The following is a 20,009-nucleotide window of genomic DNA, read 5'->3' on the forward strand; positions in this document are numbered from 1 at the left end:
GATTACATAACTGATGCCCTACCTCCCGAAATGAACACACTTTCTTTCTCAAAGTATCTGTCCATTTGAAAGGAATTATCCTTTAGTGTTTATCTGTCCAATCCAAGAAACTCAGACTGCACTGAGACCATGTTTACTAGGTCAATTAGCCCATGAAATGGTTTCCAACATAAACTGTGCATTTCTTTCCCTTAAGGAGGGACTCCATTTTGGAAACCCTCTCGCAGCTTTCAGAGTAGCAACCAAACCTGGGTCTCACACCATCAAATCGAAGCAGAGCCCTCGCCTTTCAGGCTCACAGCTGCTCTGCCTGCGCCTGCCACACACTTGTGTTGCCCACACCCATATTCTGTACTGAAGAAATTCCTAATAACGCTCATTTCTTCCACGAGGTCTATCCCCAATGTCTCAGCGGAGAGACGGGTGACATCCCAGGATTCTGTTTAGAGAAGCCATGAAGTGATGGAGGCTAGTGTTCTCCAGTGTCCATCCATCTGAACCCACAGACAGACTGTATGACGGAGGCTCATCAGTCAGTTCCCCTCAAACCTCAGTCCATTATCATTCCTAGGTATCGCTCCCCTGTTCACCCTAGTCGGTTCTCCCTTTGCAGCACCCCCAGGTACCTACAGTCTGTTATGTCTTCTTGCTAGGCTGCCTGCCTGCCTGCCCTCTTTCATAGCCCCTAGGGGCATCTGAGATGACTCCTCGTTATACAATCGTTCATGGTCTCCTTAGAAACTCTTCAGATTTCCCAGAGATGCACCCGGGTGGTGATGGCTTAACCTAAGAGCAATGCCCACACACCTGTCCCACAGGACGGCCACCCAAACTTTAGCCTGCCTTTGCCAGGCAAACTTCTAAGCACTGAGAATGCAGACAAAGCTTTCCCTACCCACTTCTTTTCCAGGCTTTCTCTTCTTGCCTGAGCCTGTCCCAGATCAAGTCTGACTGCAGCTGCCCTCCTCTGAGCCTTGCTCACCTGCTCTGCCCCTTCCCACTCTTGAAATTTGCATCCACACCCAAGCTGATTCTTGCTTCCGGTTTTTCCTGTTTGCTGTGGTGCCACCCATGAAACCCTACTCTCTGTATAAGCTCTTCAGTGGCGAGCCGCTCCCATCAGATCACTCACTATTTTTATTGATTTCGTTTGTTTTCTTGTCTGTTATATTACAGCTGTGCTTTGTTTGGGTCTTTGTACACAAGCAATGCTTTAGAAATAGGTCATCGTACACCAGTGACCATTACTGTGCTTGCTTTTATTGCTCAACCTTGTCTTCTTAAAACAAATTCTCTCTTGGCCCCCTGCGCCATAGGCACCCCAGTCACCACGCGCCCACCTCCTGACAGACCCCAACGTCACGCCTCCGTTCCTTACAGACACCTGAGACTTTAGGCTCCAAGTGACAGAATCAGATAACGTTGAAGAATTTCACATCTGCAGGTTGCTTGGTCCCTAAACCCTGTGAAACCTCGCATGCGCTTGCAAGCACACCTGGGGTTGGAAAGTCCCTTACCCCTGACTCTGCTCTTTTCAATCCAGAGATTCTGTTTTAAGAATCCTGCATCCTGCCTAGGCATGGGACGTTTTAAAAGGAATGGGCAGTACTGGGGCACCCGTACAGTCTCCACTATCCAGTTACCACCTGCAGGGAGGACTCCGGACCCACGCGGTGTATAGAGTCCTGTGTGCCTGTGTGTGAGGTTCCACCCCCGCGGGAGCGCAGTCCCGCCCTTGGACTTGTGCTTCAGCCTGCCCAGGGATAAACACAAGAACCTCGCTGAGCTGCAAGCCTGGGACCTGGGTGTCTGAAACCTACAAAGTCGCTTGCTTCGCCGTAGCAGCCAGAGAGGAAGCTGTGTCCTAGGTGAGTTGTGGGATCCCAGAGTCCCTGGCTGCTTCTAATGAGGTGGTAGACCCAGTCATGAAAGTTTAACCCAAGAGAACCTTATCGGCTGTCAGGGACTAACACTGAGCCCCAAGACAACAACTTGTCGGCCCCCACCGCAGGACAGCGGTGTTCTGGACAAATCCAGATGTCTGTCCCTCGAGTGTGAACAGCGTGGGTGCCTGCTTGACCCTGTTACGGCATGCTGCCCAGACCTGCATATATACAACCTCCTCCCTGCAACCTCTTGCTCACCCCTTTCCGGAGCTGTGGTTGTTGGTTTATCTGCCACGACCATGTCTTTCTGCTCCCTGGAACCAGGGCAGTACTGCTGCCATAGGGATCCTGGGCTTGGTAGCAACTGTCGTGGACTTACTTTGAGCCTAGTTATCTTGGCTTTGGACTGGGGAGGAAGATGCCAAGTTTTCAGTCCAATTAAATGGAGTGCATTTGTATCTTCCTAAGAAAAAAATCACTATGATAAAATTAAGATGTACGATCACTTTTTGCTTGTCAGTGTACTTCTATAACCACCTTTCAAGGGTCTCGTTAGAGAACATTGAGCCGTTTGTTCCCGCAAATGCCCATGACAGCAATAGGCAATAACCGAGCTGCCTCTGGGCCACAGTCCCTAGTGCGGCATTCACGGTTCTGAATATACCACCTTCTGGAGGATGTGGGGGAGATGGGGAGATGATGCTGTGACTAAAAGCCAGTCAGCTTCTCCGAATTGTGTTTCCTAGGTGACATCTGTGTGCAGGCTGATGCCTACCTTTATTTCTTCTTAAATGGTCCAAATGGTTTTAAACACTAATAGTGGCCGTTCCTGCTCGCCCCTGCAACCCCAGAGCATAGCATCTGCGTGAACATTAGCTTCTTAGAGAAGACTGAGATCCCAGCGAGGAAATAATGCTGATCAAAGTTGGCAAGGAAGGCACTGACAGATGTAGAATTCCAGCCCAAATATTTTTATCTCTGTCCTCATGTGAGGACACAGAAGGCACCCTAAACTTGACCTGGAGGCTACTATGTGCTACCAGGCTCCTAGGACACATCTGCAAGACAGGGAAAAGCCAGGCCTTGTTCCAGGGTTTGCATCGTCCTGACCCTTCTGCACAGGGCAGAGCTCTGTCTTCTGGCAGGAGATGGCGTGATGATGTTGTGTCAGAAAGGGGACATAGTGGCCTGACTGTGTCAGCTGCTGTATGTTTTCTAGTGGGAAGAATAGTGGAAGCGAGATGCCGCTGTGTCCGAAGGGTGACCAGAGTGTCCCTTCACTGTATGCATAATTTGGCATCCATACAGCCCTGACAGGGCTGCAGGAACACACCCTGTGATTGCATATTAAAATACGAGTCTTCCTTCAAGACCTCATTGCAGATTGCCTAAGGATCATAGTCAATCTTCCAAAGTTACTCTGGAAATAAATCAGAGCAACGCTGGCAGAGGGTTTGAGTTGTTGCTCCCAGGGTACAGTAAAACCCAGTGTTGAAGCACAGATCAGAACCTCAGTCCTCTCCCAGCAACACTGTAAACCCGGGAAAACCCCAGATGCCCAGATCAGGACCCATCAAGCTATTGCCCAGTCTCTGACTCCTGATGCCCATCATTGGCAAGGTGACTCCCAGCAATCTTTCCCTCTTGCTTTTTTCCAATCTGGATCAAGTCTCCCACCAGAGAGAACTTTTCTTTCTGACACTATTGCTTGTGATGACCCAATTCTGTGCTTATAATCTGTTTCTTCACTTAGAACAGTTGGGGTCCTGATCCTGAGGTTATGAGAAAACCAAGGGCCAGCAGCTCCGGAGTACAGAGAGCCAACTGAAGCTGATACTTGGCGAACACTTAACGTGGAGCCAGCCCAGCGTAGTGCTAGCTCAGTGACCTTGGGCAGGCTAGCTCAGTGACCTTGGGCAGGCCCGCACACATACAGATAAGACGGTCAGTCTTATCTGTATAGAATAATCCAGAAATGAGCTTAGACCGTGTCAGCTTTGTGTCAAACCACTGTTAACCCACGTGTTAAACCCTTCTAAAAATGAGCTGAAGCCATTTCAGCCAACCAGCCAATGCAGGCCCTCTACTGTCTGTCCTTCTATCTCTGGAATCCTAGACCTGCATCTGAGCCTCTCAATGAACATCCTACTCAGGGAAGCCCTTATCCCATCCCAAACACCTGTTGGGTGTCCTTTTGGTGATCTGTACTGTGAATCCAAGAAAGCTGGTTTCACCGTCTGTGAACCACTGTCTGTGAGCCAGAGCTCTGAGAGATAATGGCACATTCTCATCTCGGGTACAGAACTTCCCTAACTCCCAAGCCTGGGATAGAGGCGAGAGAGATCCAGAGGACAGAGGACTGCCGCACATCTCCCAGAGGCAGAGAAGGCATCTGAGTTCATCTCACTCAAGCTGTAAGTGAGGGGAGATGACTGAATGGGACCCGCGGCCTCGGGAAGGGACTTGGGGTATAGATGGAGCCCCAGTCACTTCTCCTCAAATACTCTACACAGATAGGATTTTACAGCTTCCTCTTTCTCTCAAATCTCTTTTGCTCTTGCGCTGGGGATCAGAGGGAAGCTTCACACCAGCTAGGCCAGTACCCTTACACCGAACTAAATCCTTTACCTCCAAATCTTAAGCGGCACCACTAAATGAAAGAACTGTACTACACATGAGGAAGAGGAAACCAAAAAAGGAGACAAAAGCGTAGCACCCTAAAAGTTATAGCACACATATCAGGATGTGGCAGAATCACTGAACAGCGCATCAGGATGCATAGTTAGTGAGGCAAAGGTTAACAGGAAAGAAATCCAGGCACGCCCCTTGGCATAAGTTTGGGTGAGGTGGATCCAGTTGCCAATTAACAAGCATTGTTACATGTGGCCCAAAGCTGGCGTGCAAATCTGAATGGAGCTGGAGGCCGTGTGTGAAAATTGTACCTGATGTCATAGGCTGCTGTATTCCTGTCTGCCCCTGAGTTCGGTGTCGGCTGCCAGAAAGAACATTTGTTTCACATTCTCGGTACTTTCCCTCAGGAGAGGAAACTGAGCAGACTCTCTCTTACTTTCAAGGTGTTGGCCGGACTATGTCTTCCAACCTGGAATCAGCGAAGGACATGTTTATTTTCTTAGGAAAGTCGCTGTTTAGTATTCTGGAGGCCCTACTTTTCCAGTTGATCTCAAAGCCCAGGAAGAATGTTGCTGGTGAAATAGTCCTCATAACGGGAGCTGGGAGTGGACTCGGAAGGCTCTTAGCCCTGCAGTTTGCCCGCCTAGGAGCTGTGCTCGTTCTCTGGGATGTGAATAAGGAGGCAAATGAGGAGAGCCTACAGGCAGCTCGGGAAGCAGGAGCCACCAGAGCGCATGCCTACACCTGTGACTGCAGTCAAAGGGAAGAAGTGTACAGAGTGGCCGACCAGGTATCTCGGGGTCTCATTGCTTTCTGTTGCTTGTTAGAATCCTATGCAATTACATTGGCATGCGTCAGTTTTGCTCCTCGGCCTCTCTGTCTTAGTGCCTTCCAGTTGTCTCCAATATACCTCTACTTCAAAATAACCTGGGGGGGGATAAGAATTAGACATTTTTTATTCTTGTTTTATGCAAAATGCTTTTGCTAAAATCCCTGCATGCAACATAGCCCTATAAGGTAAATTATTACTCTCCTCCGAAAATAAGAACAGAGAATCTTTGCAGACATGTAGCTTCTTGTAGCTGAAAATTGACAAAGGTATGGCCAGAACTTGAGTTTCTTGATTCCTGTGTGGCACCCTGTGCTCTGGATCACACCCCTTGCACATGCCAACTGTATTAGCGCAGTGTAAGAAGGAATAAAATGTGGAAGAATCCTTCTCCGAGGAGCCAGAAACAGATCCGAGTGCTTTGTCCGAGATCAAACAGTTAGTGTGTGGGTACCCTGTACAGTCTGAGTTAAATCCAGGATAGGTCCACCCTCCCCTCCCTTCATGCCTTCCATTAGAATATGTGCTTTTCACAGGTACTCATAAGAAAACAAGAATTCTCATCCTGAGAATATTTATTTGATTTTGGTGGTAGTGGGGCTTGAACCCAGGGTCTTGGTGCTTACTAAGCATTTGCTCCAGTCCTGAATTGCATCCAAAGCCTCTAAACCAATGGTTCTCAATTTCACAGGGGTTGCATATCAGACAGCTTGTATATCAGATAGTTATATTACAATTCACAACAGTAGCGAGATTGCAGTTATGAAGTAGCAACAAAAATAATTTTATAGTTGGGCCACCATAACATGAGGAACTGTATTAAAGGGTCTCAGCATTAGGAAGGTTGAGAGCCACTGCTCTAAGTGCTTCCTTGGTAACAACAGAATGAACATTTAAGGTTTTAGGAAACTGGAACTCCAGCATATTGGCAGAGAGGCTGTTGGTTCATCAATGGACAGTCCTGTCCCTCCTAGGCACTTCTGTGCCCTTATATGCACAGTAAGATGCATATAGCACATCCTTATATCCACTCTGGGATGCATACATCACACACTACTCTCCCAGGCCAACTAGGGGACTTAGTGTTGCCCAATTTGGTAGAAAGGAAGGACCTACGTCAGCTTGCTCCAACATCCTTTCTACTTCCCTTCTTTCTTATCGCTTATTCCAGGACAGGCTATCTGATGCTGTCTGAGGATTCAAACCTGATAAACTCAGCTAGGCTCACTCTGGGAGCACATCTCAAGCGCAGTCAACTGGTCAGTGGTAGCTCTTTACCTAGGAAATGCCTATCGCCTAACATACTGACTTTCACTAACTACAAACAACCTCTCGAGCCAGGCTTCAGCATCGTGAGCCTATCCTCACACACTGAAGACCTTCGTCTCAATGGCAGATTAGTGTAGGGTTCTATAAGTAATTCCTTCCCTATCTCCTAAATCTGGAACTTTAGGTCTCTCCCAGATACTTGACTTGTGAAATGGTCTACCATGCCATAGTCTTGCTTGTGTTCACCTTTTGTAACTTTGTGGTCTTGAAAAGCCCTGATAATGTGCCCTTCTGTATTTAGGAGAAGCTCCTCCACCCATGAACTCTCAAGTTCACTGCTTCTAGACAGCAGAAGGCTAAGAATTTTTAAGGCTTGTCTCCAGAAAAAATAAATGAGCAAGGAGAAAAATTTGAAGTGGTACACCTTGTGTTTTCTTTCTGCTCAGTCTTGCTTGGCTTTGAGAGCTTGTGTCCAAGAATCATAGATTAGCCATGAGTTTAGAAAGTCCAGTGTTGCTTCATGGCACATCTGAGTGATAGGTTATTTCAAACAGTAAAACATGAGTAAGCCAGGGTTATTCAGTTTTTGTTTATCCTTGATGTAACACTAAGGGATCCTAGCTATTTATTTACTGACTATGGCCTCAAGACAATCAAATCACAAACAGTTTGGTTTATCATATCTCTGCTTAAATAATCTCTTATCAAATTAAAGATAAAAATGAAGAAAGGAAAGAAAGAAAAGGAAGGAAGGAAGGAAGGAAGAAAGGAAGGAAGGGAGGAAGGAAGGAAAGGGAAATGAAGGGAAAGAGAACAGACAGACTAACATCCTGAATTTCATTTGTAGTATCTGAAATTTTCTTAAAATTAGTAACTGATTCCTGATTTCCAAAACTGTGGACTGCCTGGCCACCAGCAGAAGAGACATTTCTTGCTGCCTGTAAGCTGATAAGTAGGGGATGGGAAACCTGTGCTGTTGAGACTTCACATCAGCCATCCTGGAGGTTCAGAGTGAGATTCTAGCATGATTGACAGCCCAGGGCCTTCCAGCAGGTTCTTTTTTACATCCCAGATCTCTTTCTGAAGGTTTTGACATTTGCTCCTTGTGGGGCAATCTAGTGTCTACTCTTGACTGCCATTTGAGTTGAATTTGATGAACTACTAGCCCCTTCCCAAAGCATACACATATTTAGATTTTATCCAGTACTTTATGTGAAAGCTGGTACAGAATGCAGGTCCTCACTGTCTCTGTGTCCACAGACCCAGTCAGCTAAGGGAAAACCCAGCCGTGTCACTCAGATGCTGAGTCCAGGCCTCTCATTACAGCAGCTTCTGCCTTTCCACGGTGACGTGTCCTCACCAGTACCATTATGTGGTACTTGATGTACTTCAAACTATCCATTCTGTCAGGTGCCCACACACACGCACACACATATTCATATATACATGTGCACACACAAATATACATATACACAAATATGTATCCATCCATACATCTGTGTACACACACATATACAAAGACGTGCACAAATGCATATACACGCATGCATACATGCACACACACATGGGTACACACACTCACAGCTAGAGATACAAGAGGAACTGCCGTGAGTCTCCTTTATGACACATGGTAACTGCTATGGGTCATTCATTCTCAATGATGGGGGTCAGGTACTGCTAGTGTGTGATCTCAATGGCACTGATGAAATACGGGACACAAAGGAGAACATAGGGACAGTACCAGCTTTGTCATCATCCTGGAAAGGCTCACAAGTGCTAGGAACCAAGATGACTAACTGAAGGCTTGTCAGAAGGAAAGGGTCCAGTGTTACACCTGGAGCCCTTCATTCTAAAGTAACAGTGCCTGGTTGTTGTTCCAAGCTGGTATTTCAGCAACAAACATGACTCACAGATCTTGTCCCTAAAAGCTCGAGGTGGAGAGGAGAAAGCCAGTCTGCTGAGGAAAACATGAGAGGCAGATTCTAATCTGCCTTATGTTCAAGATATATATTTTCTTTCTTCTCATGGGCTCCTGCCTCCTCCCTCTCTCTGTGGATGCCAGGATGGGGTCTATGCACTTTTGGTTATATTAAAGCTATCCTTATATCTGTCGTTTAACTAAAACGATATGCTATCAATGCAGAACACAGAACAAGGTTCCTAGACACAGGTGTAAGGTGAGCTCAGAGTGGAGGAGGAAAGTGGTGTCATAGTATTCCCATTTGTGCTGGAGAGAAGGAAGTGCAGTGTTGGGCTTAGAGATCTCTTGCTGCAGTGTGGACTCTGTGAAGAGCATGTAGGATCCATCCAGCCTGAAGTACGGATCAAGACTATATAAATATTGGGAAAGAGATCATATACAGAAGTACCGGTTTGATGGCGGCATTCTTCTCATCCAATCCAGGTTAAAAAAGAAGTCGGTGACGTCTCTATCCTCATCAACAATGCTGGCATTGTAACAGGCAAGAAGTTCCTCGACTGTCCCGATGACCTCATGGAAAAGTCACTTGATGTCAATTTCAAGGCACATTTATGGGTGATTCATTTTATTCTCGTACTAAATGCAAATTTACTCTGGCATCCAAAGTATGTTTCTCCTGCTCTATAACAATATCATCAAGGTCTAAATAAAACACACATCTTAATCATGGGGGAGGTTGGGAATCCACAGGGGTCTTTACACAGCCTATGGTGAGAAACTCACACAGGTCCTTCCACAGCCTAAAGTTAGGAACCCACACGAGTCCTTACACAGACTAAGGTTAGGAACCCACACGAGTCCTTACACAGACTAAGGTTAGGAACCCACACGAGTCCTTACACAGACTAAGGTTAGGAACCCACACGAGTCCTTACACAGACTAAGATTAGGAACCTGTAGTAAGGAGGGCACTAGTTTGTTCCCAGCCACTTAGCCCCGAAATAATCACACAGAAATTTTGTTAATTAAATCACTGGTTGGCCCATTAGCTCTAGCTTCTTATTGGCTAACTCTTACATATTAGTTTAACCCATTTTTATTAATCTGTGCATTGCCACATGGCTGTGGCTTACCAGGTAAAATTCCCAGGTCTGTCTCCGGTGACTACCTGACCCTGCCCTGCTTTCTTTCAGCACACAGCCTAGATTTTTCTGCCTAGTTCTCTTCTGCCCTTGCCATAGGCTCAAAGCAGTTCTTTATTCATGAACTAATAAAAGCAACACAGTGACAGAAGGGCCTCCCACACCAGGAACCCACACGGGTCCTTACACAGCACATGGATAGGAATCCCCATAGGGACCCTTACACAGCCTAAGATTAGGAAGTCACACAGGTCCTTAAGGGAGAAAAATGGAAAGACTCAGACATTAGAAACTACTGTACCCCTATTGGAATTGTGTCTCTTGTCCCAAATGTCCTCTCATTTGTGGGGTGTGTGTGTGTGTGTGTGTGTGTGTGTGTGTGTGTGTGTGTGTGGTGATGAGTTTACATCTTTTTACATTTTTACATCTAGATAGTTCAGTTCCCCTATGGAGTCTCCTGCTGTGGCTTTCATGTCGGTCCTCCTTCTGTTTTTCCCTGGTCTCCTTCTCTTTCTCTGCTATTCTTGTTTCTCTGGCCCCTACCATCCTCTCCTGTGTGTCTCTTCCTCCTGGGTGCTTCATATCTTTGAAATCCTCTGTGTGACAAGCATGGGCTTATGGCTTGATTGACAGAGGCTCACATAACTGCCTGACCGCTGGGCTTCAGATCTCACAGCAGAGCCACAGAGGGGCCACTGAACCCTGAACACAGGGTCCTTGTTACGATGCTGCCTGACTTCTTCACTTGATTTTCTGCCTCTTTCTCTGAAACAAAGCAGTGCCAAGCAGGTGACTGAAGAGAAGAGAGACTGGGCCTTTACAGGAGGCTGCTTTTAGTTCTTTCTTTTATTTTAATGTTGTTAGCTTCGATTTTTTCTTGGGGGGCGGGGGTTAGTTTGGTGTGTGTGTGTGTGTGTGTGTGTACAGACAACAAACACCCACAGAACTGTTTCTCAAGCCTAGAACCCATTTTCTTAACCTCTTTGTCTGTATCTGTGGTTAATTTCTTCTTGTTGCTCAAGACATCTTCCTCAGAAGTTCATTTCTCTTCCTGTACCACTTTTCTGTAGGTTCTCGGTTAAAAACTGAAGGTGTTCTGTATGTTCTGTATAACTGAGACACAGCCTAAGAGCCCACTGTCTAAAAATATATTTTACTTTATGACTTAGTTTTGAAAATAAAAGGCCACCATTCAAAGAAGTATAGACTGATTTAAAGCAAAGTTCTTTCTCAGTGGAAGTAGAGTATCTTGTGAACTATGTTCAGGAAAGGTTTTAAAATCAGAATTAAGCCAAGGAAAGAAATGTAATATACACCTAGCAACGATGTCTGTAAGTACTTATAGATTTTGGATTATGGCTGTCACAACAAAGATTTTCCTGCATCATGTCGATTGTGATCTTAATGTTGTACATACATATACAACATTATATACTGTATTAATATATTATATATAACATATATCGCATATACAAACAAAGCATTAATATGGATAAACTGTTTTAATATTATTGACAATTTCGTGGTGAGATAATAGTTTAATGGTATAAAATACTCTTTAATGTGTGCTTAGTTTCTTATGTCTATTGTCTTTAAAGCATTTCATTAATTTAAAAAACGGTTTAATCACAGTGTCCATATACATACCTGAGAAAAGCATAGCACGTGCTATTAGGTATTAAAAGCTTTCCTTTGCTCTTCTTAGACATATAAAGCCTTCCTGCCTGCCATGGTTGCTAACAACCATGGCCATTTGGTTTGCATTTCAAGTTCGGCTGGACTAATTGGAGTCAATGGGCTGGCAGGTAAGACCGTTTCTGACCAACTTTAACTTGCAGAAAACCGCTAAGTCATTAGCATTCACTTCATGCCCTAAGAATAAAAAGGTCAACGCACTGAAGGTCTGATCGGTAATGTGGGCGAGACTTGCTCTGTGCAGCGGAACTGCTGTTGATAGACGCTTTGGAGTCTTGAGGTCTCATGCAGCCCCCTCTACTCAAGAGAAGGGAGATGGGGAGGGAGGAAGAGAGCTCAGTGGCACAGCTGTGTTCGGAGATCAAATTCACTCGGCACTGTTGCAGGATGCTCAGGAGGTCAGCAGCCTTCCCCTTAGGTGGTCCCTAATGTAACCTACAGAATTTGGAAAGTCGTGGAACCTTCTCACTTCTCCACTGGCCAACCGCCTGCTTGTCCTGTCAGTCTCTGCTCTCTCCCCACGCCCAGCTGATTTAATAACCAAAGTTGCCAAGTGAAAAAGAGGTTCACAAAGATCTCTAGTCAAGAAGGCCTAACTTGGGACAGACACCTCCTCCACACTCACTCACACCTCACTACACACACTCACGTAGGGTGTGCAGGTCACCAACACTCACTTCCCCTGGAGTCTGCCTTACATAGGGTGTGCAGGACAATGACACTCACTTCCCCTAGAGTCTGGTTTAAAATGGTTCTGAACTGTCACACTGACATTATCTGTGCCTGTGTGCAAAACTGTCAGGGGTTTGTGTAAAAGCCTTGGCGTTCCAGGGACATGGTAGAACTGACAGAGGATGTGATCAGGTGGAAGGAAGTTAGGAGGCCACTGGGAGTGTGCCCACGGAGTGGAGGCTCCTTCCTGCTACCTTCTCTGTCTCTCAACTGCCATAAGGTAAGCTGGTTTCCTCTGCCGCACGCCCATGCATGATGTTTTGTTTTGCCTTGGTCCAAAGGCAGCAAGACCGTGAAGAAAACCCCTTAAAGCTGTAAGCCTTCCTCCTTCCAAGCTGGTTATCTCAGTGCTTTGTCCCAGTGCTGGGGAACTGGCAGAACCCTGGTCCTGTGAGTGGTACTGACTGGAAGCTTTGTCTTGCTGTGTTCCAGAAGCTCATTACTGGCAATACAAGGTTTATGGTTGGAAGGACATTTATTCCCACGTTCCACAGATCATGCTGAGCATTCTTGCTTAGGTCCCTGTATTACTTAGTATTTTATGTATTTTGTATGTGTTTGTACTTCCTGAGGTTACATGATTTGAAGTAAGAACTGGCCATCCTATGTCCTGTGTCATAGTTGACACGACTCAACAAGCAATGGCTTGTAAGTGAATCTGGCACTGTGGTCTAGGAGAGCATCCGGCAGTCTTTCTCATCTCGGAGTCCACTCATTTATTAGCATATCATATTCCTCCCCATATGATCATCTTGAAGTGGTTGCCACATCTTCTGTTGCAATGGGTATCGTGAGTGACTTTAAAGTAATGTCACTTAGAAGCTTGACAATACAAATAGACCTCGGAACTGTTATGCATCTGATTCTAAATCACTATAATAAAGCAAGTCACATAATATTTTTGGTTACTCCAAGCAAATAAAAGTTATATACATATATAACTATAATCTCTTAAAGGTACCATGCAATTATAGCTATAATTAAAAAATGTTGTGCTTACCTTATTTAAAAATAAAGTTGTCTTAGTTGGGATTACTATTGCTGTGATGAAACACTATGACCAAAGCTACTTGGGGAGGAGAGGGTTTCTTTGGCTTACACTTCAGCATTGCTGTTCATCACTGAAGGAAGTCAGGACAGGAACTCAAACAGAGCAGGATCCTGGAGGCAGGAGCTGATACAGAGGCCGTGAAGGGTACTGTTTTGCTGGCTTGCTCAACATGACTTACACAGCATGTTTTCTCATAGCACCCAGGACCACCAGCTCAGGTATATGACCACCCACAATGCACTGGGCCCTCCCACATTGATCACTAATTAAGAAAATGCCCTATAGGCTTGCCTGAAATTATGGAAGCATTTTCTCAATTGAGACTCCCTCCTCTCCAATAACTCTAGCTGTGTCAAATTTACTTAAAACTCGCCAGCACAATGGAACTGCTAAAGGCTGATGCTAATGATCACCTGAGCAACTGGAAAGATGGAGGCCGACTTGCTCGGTGCAAGGCTGTCATGAACCTTTGAATCATGAAAAACTCAGTCACCGAGCCGCATGGTGACAGAATGCAAGGGGCCATGCAGACCTGGACAATTCCTCTCTCTCTCTCTCTCTCTCTCTCTCCTCTCTCTCTCTCTCTCTCTCTCTCTCTCTCTCTCTCTCTCTCTCTCCCCAGACTATTGTGCAAGTAAATTCGCAGCCTTTGGATTCGCTGAATCTATGTTTCTGGAAACATCTGCCCAAAAACAAAATGGGATCAAAACTACAATTGTGTGCCCATTCTTTATAAAAACTGGAATGTTTGAAGGTTGCACGACTAAGTAAGTATGTCTTTTGATTTTAAAGGCATTTAAATTCACTGTCTGCCCGCCCGATTTTACTCTTTTCTTGGAGTTGCTTGGGTCTTTTCTAAAATGTTTTCTGGTCCATGAGTGGTTTCAGAATTGTAGCTCACACGTGTGTTTAAGGTTCTGATTGGTGTATTCGGTGTATCACCAGTGTCCAGACGTGTTCTGTGGCCCCAGATCTGTTTCTCTGTTTCCTCTCTCTGCCACCCAATGCCATTCAGGCTTCTTTCCTGACCCCAGGTAAACTAGACATCATTAAAGGGAAACAGCCCCAAGATTCCTTAAAGAAACACCACATGTCTGGATTAGCAACAGAATTCCCCAAATAATACCATGTGTGGATCAACCCCAGAAAGGTCCTATTGATAGCACTACAGGCTGTAAGTTCAAGAGCCAGGGTGGAGTGAGGCGTATGGCCACTGTCTTGTTAGTTAGACCTTGTTGGCCAAGGGACAAAAAGAGTGGGAAAGACAGAGGGAGGGTCCACTTCTGCTGTGGCTCCTCCCATAAGGGTGCTAATCTCCTTCACAAGGGCCCCACTCCCATGACCTAATTACTTTCCAAGATCCAACTCCTGATCCAGATCATCATATGGAGGTCAGGCTTAGGTGTAAATTTGGGCCTTACACCTTCAGGCCTTACAGACACAAATACCCAGATTTGCATCTTATGAACACAGCCCAGGTTGTTCCCACTGACTCATGTCACACTTAGTCTGTTGATGGAGACTGCTTGTTCGTTCTCTGGTCACCCAGACCCAAAATAGCCACACAGGAATTATATTCATTGCAATATTGTTTGGCCAATAGCATAAGCATATTTCTAGCTAGCTCTTTCATCTTAAACCAACCCATTTCTATGAATCTGTGTATTGCCACAATGCTGTGGCTTACCAGTTAAAGTTCTAGGTGTCTGTCTCCTCTGGCGGCTACATGGTGTCTCACTGACTCTGCCTACTTTCTCATCTATCTCTGCTTGGAATTTCTGCCTTTCTCTGTTCTGCCCTGTGAGAGGCCCAATCAGCTTCTTTATTAACCATAATAAAACATATTCACAGATTACGGAGGGGAATCCCAAATCATTAGACCATTCAATAAGGTTCTATATGGATGACTATTTGTAACATGAATATATTAATTACAATGTGTTTCCATTTCATATTATAGTTGTGCTATTACTACTTTGACAATAAGTGCACAAATCTAGAAATAGCAAGAAAGAGGTATGGCAATGTCTTATAAATTCCTTATCCCTAACCCTGAGGAATGATTTTTTTTTTATTAATTTGAGGTTTTGTTTTACCTTAGTTGTCCTACTTTGCTACCAATTCTGGAGCCGGAATATGCAGTCAGAAAAATAGTGGAAGCTATTCTGCAGGAGAAGCTGTACCTGTATATGCCAAAGTTTTTGTACTTCATAATGTTCTTAAAAAGGTAATGGCATCTGCCTCCATGTTTCCCCGTGCGCCAATCACCACCTTTTCCACATCCTACCAGAAAGAGCCACTCGGCAAGCACTACTTAGCTTAGTGGATTTCTAAAAGGAAAATCTTCTCCATACTGATCTCCACAACAATTTATTCAGTTGCAGTGCCCCCCACCATGATTCCAGAGGCCCCTCTCTAACAACTTAGCATTATTGACAAAGCTTAATGGGCTTCCTAAATGAGCTCTGGATAGCTTTAAACAGATACCTGGTTTCTGTTTGGTAATGATGTTCTCACACTCATCATAAAACGATTGTGTCGGTGTAGATATGGGGTCTGTGCTTCCTCGCGTACAGTCAGCCAGATGCCTCAAGAATCTGCAATATTGGTAAAACTGGCAATTGCTGCTAAATTTTATCTACTAGAGAAGAAAAAGATCTTCAAACCAGACGAAAGAGGGCTGGGTCTAGGTGGGTAGTAGAGGGCTTTCCTGGCTTACACAAGGTTCTGGGATTGATTTCCTGCACCAGAAAAAAAAAGAGAAAGAAAGAAAGAAAGAAAGAAAGAAAGAGAGAGAGAGAGAGAGAGAGAGAGAGAGAGAGAGAGAGAAAGAAAGAAAGAAAGAACGAAAGAAAGAAAGGAATGAGAGAAAAAAGGGAGAGGGGAGGGAGGAAGAAAGGAAGAAAAGATAAAGGAAAGGAAGAGAAAAGAAGAAGGAATGAAAGAAATGAAAAGAAAACAAAGAAGAAAGAAAGGAAATAGAAGAAAGGAAGAAATAAAAAAGGAAGGGAAAGAGGGAGTCAGGGAGGGAAAGAGGGAGGGAGACAGGGAGGGAGGGAGAGGAGAAGGCAGGGAAGAAGCGAGGGAGGGAGGAAGAGAGGGAGGGAAAGAGAGCACCATTGTCTACTCCTGTGCCCTACCCTGCCTTTCACTGCTGAAATCCAGCACCAACTCCTTGAGAACACTGGCCTGCATGCAGGCGGCTGCTGAGCTACTGAGCCCACTGCTCATTCCTAGTCTCTCAGTTCAGTTTCAATGATGGATGTGTTGTGCTTCCCCTCCTATTGATCACACCTTTACAAAGAACACATTCCATGGGCAGTCACCACTTCCTGTTGAGTTGAATCGGTCTTTTTGGTACCTCCTGTTACTCCTCTCTTGGCCCACAAGTTCTGCACACGGCTCCACTCCCGATCACAATGACAGTTCTTCAAATGTTTGAGTACAGTGGTTATTCTTCACATTTGTCACATGGCTAACAGTCACAGACATGCTTTTCCCATTAACTAAGTGTATCTACTTAGAAACAGAAGTCATGCTTACAGCCTTTCCTTTCCCACCCTTCCTCTCCCACACGAGGGAATCCTGCAGCCAACAGGCTGCAGGGGGCAGCACAAGCGTTCTTTGAGCAGCAATTGGAAACCCAGGCTTCTAGCCCCGCTCTTTATCAAGCCTGTCATTCTTACATGCCCTCTGCTCTCCAGGCCTCAGTTGCCTTGTCCACAGTGGTAGTGTTTGGCGGTCCTTACAGATTAACATAATATCTGGTTATTGGACAGTGTGTGTTCCCACAGCACAGTGGGTGGGACTTGTGTAGGGAGCAGACGTCGCTATGACAGAGCTAACTCTAAGAACATGAAGCTTCATTTTTTTACTCTGGATCATGATATATGACTTTAATGGCCTGCCCATTCTGGGACATGTTTTGCTGAAGGACTGCATCATTCTGGAGACATAGAAGAAAAACAAAGAGGTTCAATGAGAGAAATTACATGAAACGCTCCTTCAGACACGTAGAGAACTGTGTGTTAGTTAGCCATGCACCACTCACGGTTCAAGGACCTGGGGTTACATAAGATAACAAGATACAAAGCAGCTCCTATCATGATAGAAATTGGCTTGTCGGGGATGGATGTCACGTGAGAAAACAAAGACTAGGTGGGCAAGCTGTTCATACCCATGACACTAGCATTAGCGAGGCTGAAGCGAGAGGACTGCCATGCATCTGCCATCCTGGGCTGCATAGTGAGATCCCGTCTCAAGACCTTCAGCCCTACCGAAAGAAGCCATCCTGGGCATCATAAGTGTTGCAAACATATCAAGCCAGGAAAGGGAATCTCAGAACTACAGTGAAAAGGGGTGGCAAGCGAAGATTTAAGGACTGACTAATGGAAAGATCCCTAGTATGTCAGCAGCTTACCAGAGCCCTGAAGCTGTGGAGGACACAGACCACTGGTAGGCCTTGGCGTGTCAAATAGAGCAGCAGTGGGCCCAAACCCTTTCCCTCACCCCACCCCTAAAACAAATCTCAGGTTCTCTGCAGCTTCTGTCAGTTACTCTGAACCGCTAGGTGTCAAGGTCCGGGGGCGGGGGGAGGCAGGGGGCAGGCAGAGTGCTGGCTGGCGGCCAGAGGCATCTGTGAGTCTTCCCAGGCAGAGCTGGGGATGAAAGGCGCAAACACCTTAGCTTGGTTGGCCAGCTGCAGGACTGTCTGTGTGTCTCATCCTCACATTGGTCGTAGGAAGAAGGACACCCTCAGCTTATATCTGAGGACACGGAGGCGTACAAGCTGGTAAGTTGCCTAAGCTGGCAATGAAAGTGCCAGAGGTAGACCCACCTACTCCAACATGTGCCAACAATTCCAGTATCTTCAGAGTACACACGCGACCCTAAGTTGGTGATATTTTGGAGACCAAAATAAGTGAATTGAATATCCCAAGCCGTGCAGGGAACCTCTGAGCCCAAGCCTGTGTGACAAGCGCGTGAACAAGGGACCTCTGCTCAAGCGGCTGTCTTCCACTGACCTAGCAGAGGTGTGTTCACGGGTGGTAACCCAAACCGTTTCCTCTTGCGTTCTTTGTAGCTTCTTGCCTGTCAAGACAGGAATGCTGATAGCTGACTACCTGGGAGTCTTCCATGTGATGGATGGCTTCACTGGCCCAAAGAAGAAAGCTTAAAGCCAAGCTCCGTGCCCCGAGTCATTTGATGCCCATTGCCCCAGCAAGCTTCTATCAAAGAAGAAAGGTGCTTCCGTCTGACCGAACCCAAAGACAAGTATAGCCCATCTTCCCCTATGGACCAGAATGTCTTTCCAGTGTCATTCAAATGCAATTTTTTTTTTTTGGTTGAGTGTTTTTCTTTTTTTGTTTTGGTGTTTTTGCTGTTGTTTGTCGTTTGGAAAATAAAAATGGTTCTTTTGTCATTTCTATTTCAACCCCTACGTCAGTGAAACCATACACACACAAACAACAAAGACAGACTCAGCAAGTTCTATTTATGTATATCGGTGCTTACAGATATATGTGTATTTAACAAATATAACCCAAGAGAATGAGCGTATCAGTGTGAGGGAGGGGTGATGTGAGAAGGGTTTGAGGAAGAGTAACTGGGAAGGTCTGGAGGGCGAAAAGTGGGGGAGGGGTATTTCAGTTTAAAAACACTTTAAAACGAAACAAAAATTTTAATTATAGGAGATAGAAGTGAGGTCAATGAGCTACCCTAATTATGGTGGCTCCTACTAGAGCAGGTCACTGTGGCTGAACCTTGACGGAACAAAGGAGAAGCCATGAGCGTCTTGCAGCAAGACCTCTCTCCAGAGGACATACAGAAAGGCAGGTCTTCTAAGGCCTTATTCTCACTTTGGGCTCCGTTGAACCCGGGCCACGAGCGTGCAAGGGGCTTACTGCTTCAGTTCTCTGAGCAGCTATGAGAGAACAGATGAGAAAAGGAGCTTGGGAAAGAGAATTTATCTGAACTCGATTTGAGAGGACAATCCATAGGGTGCGGAAGTGGCGGTACCTGAAAGTCAGGGAGCAAGATGAATGCCGGTGCTCAGCTTGCCCTCCGCCCATGCAACGGTGCCGCCCACGGGGTGGGTTCTCCTACCTAGCTTACCTCCTCCAGGTAACACAGAGTAACTCTCACAGCTGGTCGCATCCTGTTAAGCAGTCCACTGCCCAGTGCCCTGTCAAGTGGCACTTGTTAGATAAATGCCTGTCTGACACAAGGCACCGGGCTTTCCTGGCCATGACGTTACTCCAGGCTTTCAGATGGGATCACATTTTTATCTAAGACGAGATCACAAACTGGTTGTTTTTTACTCTGAAAATGAAATTTTACTGAGTTAGGTTTGTTATTACTAACTGATCCGAAGGCCACACCCAGAGCTGATTCCACTGTTTAACTTGGTAATTCAAACCTGGATTCACAGCTAGGTGTTTTTCACAGAATGAACAATTTCTTTTATCTGTATTCATTAGAGGCACCCTCGTCTCCATGCCATTGTATTCTTGAAGTCTAATCAACTGGCAAAGTGCTTTCATGCTTTCTAAATTAACTAGAAAAGCGAGATTAAGAAACATATGTTAATTACCATATCCCAGCAACTCATTCCCAAGTTGCTGGAGCATCCACCCTGTGGGAGAAATGGGGTCTTTTTTGTATCTTGCCTCTGATGAGGCTGGAAGGGAGAGTTACCTTGGCAGACGCTCTAAAAGCCCAAGGAATCTAGAATTTAAGTATCTCCTGGGTAAGATGCTCTTGGAGGCGTCAGTCACACAGTGCAGGTGACTGGGTGCCCTAGAATGTTCTTCAGGATCCTCGAAACCGGTTCTGTTCCTTTACATACTAACTC

The 20,009-nt window shown here is 45.6% G+C and overlaps 1 protein-coding gene across 3 annotated transcripts; it reads left to right on the forward strand.

The window, feature by feature from the left end:
* The first annotated feature begins 1,586 nt into the window (after positions 1-1,586).
* LOC125391172 (epidermal retinol dehydrogenase 2) lies at positions 1,587-18,578 on the forward strand. Of its 3 annotated transcripts, none has more exons than XM_085677046.2 (8): positions 1,587-1,868; positions 4,189-4,300; positions 4,961-5,307; positions 9,020-9,151; positions 11,384-11,483; positions 13,779-13,923; positions 15,117-15,172; positions 15,258-15,387. In XM_085677046.2, exons 3-7 carry the CDS (start codon positions 4,975-4,977, stop codon positions 15,154-15,156), a joined length of 750 nt encoding a protein of 249 aa, XP_085533172.2. In that variant the 5' UTR covers positions 1,587-1,868; positions 4,189-4,300; positions 4,961-4,974; the 3' UTR covers positions 15,157-15,172; positions 15,258-15,387. The 3 variants fall into 3 exon arrangements, with proteins under 3 accessions (XP_085533172.2, XP_085533171.2, XP_048276455.3); XM_085677045.2 differs by lacking the exon at positions 15,117-15,172 and adding an exon at positions 18,240-18,578 and having other exon boundaries at positions 1,614-1,868; positions 15,258-15,383; XM_048420498.3 differs by lacking the exons at positions 4,189-4,300; positions 15,117-15,172 and adding an exon at positions 18,240-18,578 and having other exon boundaries at positions 1,615-1,868; positions 15,258-15,383.
* The last annotated feature ends 1,431 nt before the right edge of the window (positions 18,579-20,009 follow it).

This window comes from Myodes glareolus, chromosome 16 (assembly GCF_982192425.1).
Source record: "Myodes glareolus chromosome 16, mMyoGla1.1, whole genome shotgun sequence".
Taxonomy (NCBI): domain Eukaryota; kingdom Metazoa; phylum Chordata; class Mammalia; order Rodentia; family Cricetidae; genus Myodes; species Myodes glareolus.

What these genes read in the sequence shown, in the direction of transcription:
- LOC125391172 (XM_085677045.2), top strand. Translation starts at nt 4,975, where the DNA reads ATGTCTTCCAACCTGGAATCAGCGAAGGACATGTTTATTTTCTTAGGA. An exon ending in TGGAGTCAATGGGCTGGCAG is followed by an intron (nt 11,484 to 13,778) that starts GTAAGACCGTTT and finishes CTCTCTCCCCAG; the next exon opens with ACTATTGTGCAAGTAAATTC. An exon ending in TTCATAATGTTCTTAAAAAG is followed by an intron (nt 15,384 to 18,239) that starts GTAATGGCATCT and finishes CGTTCTTTGTAG; the next exon opens with CTTCTTGCCTGTCAAGACAG.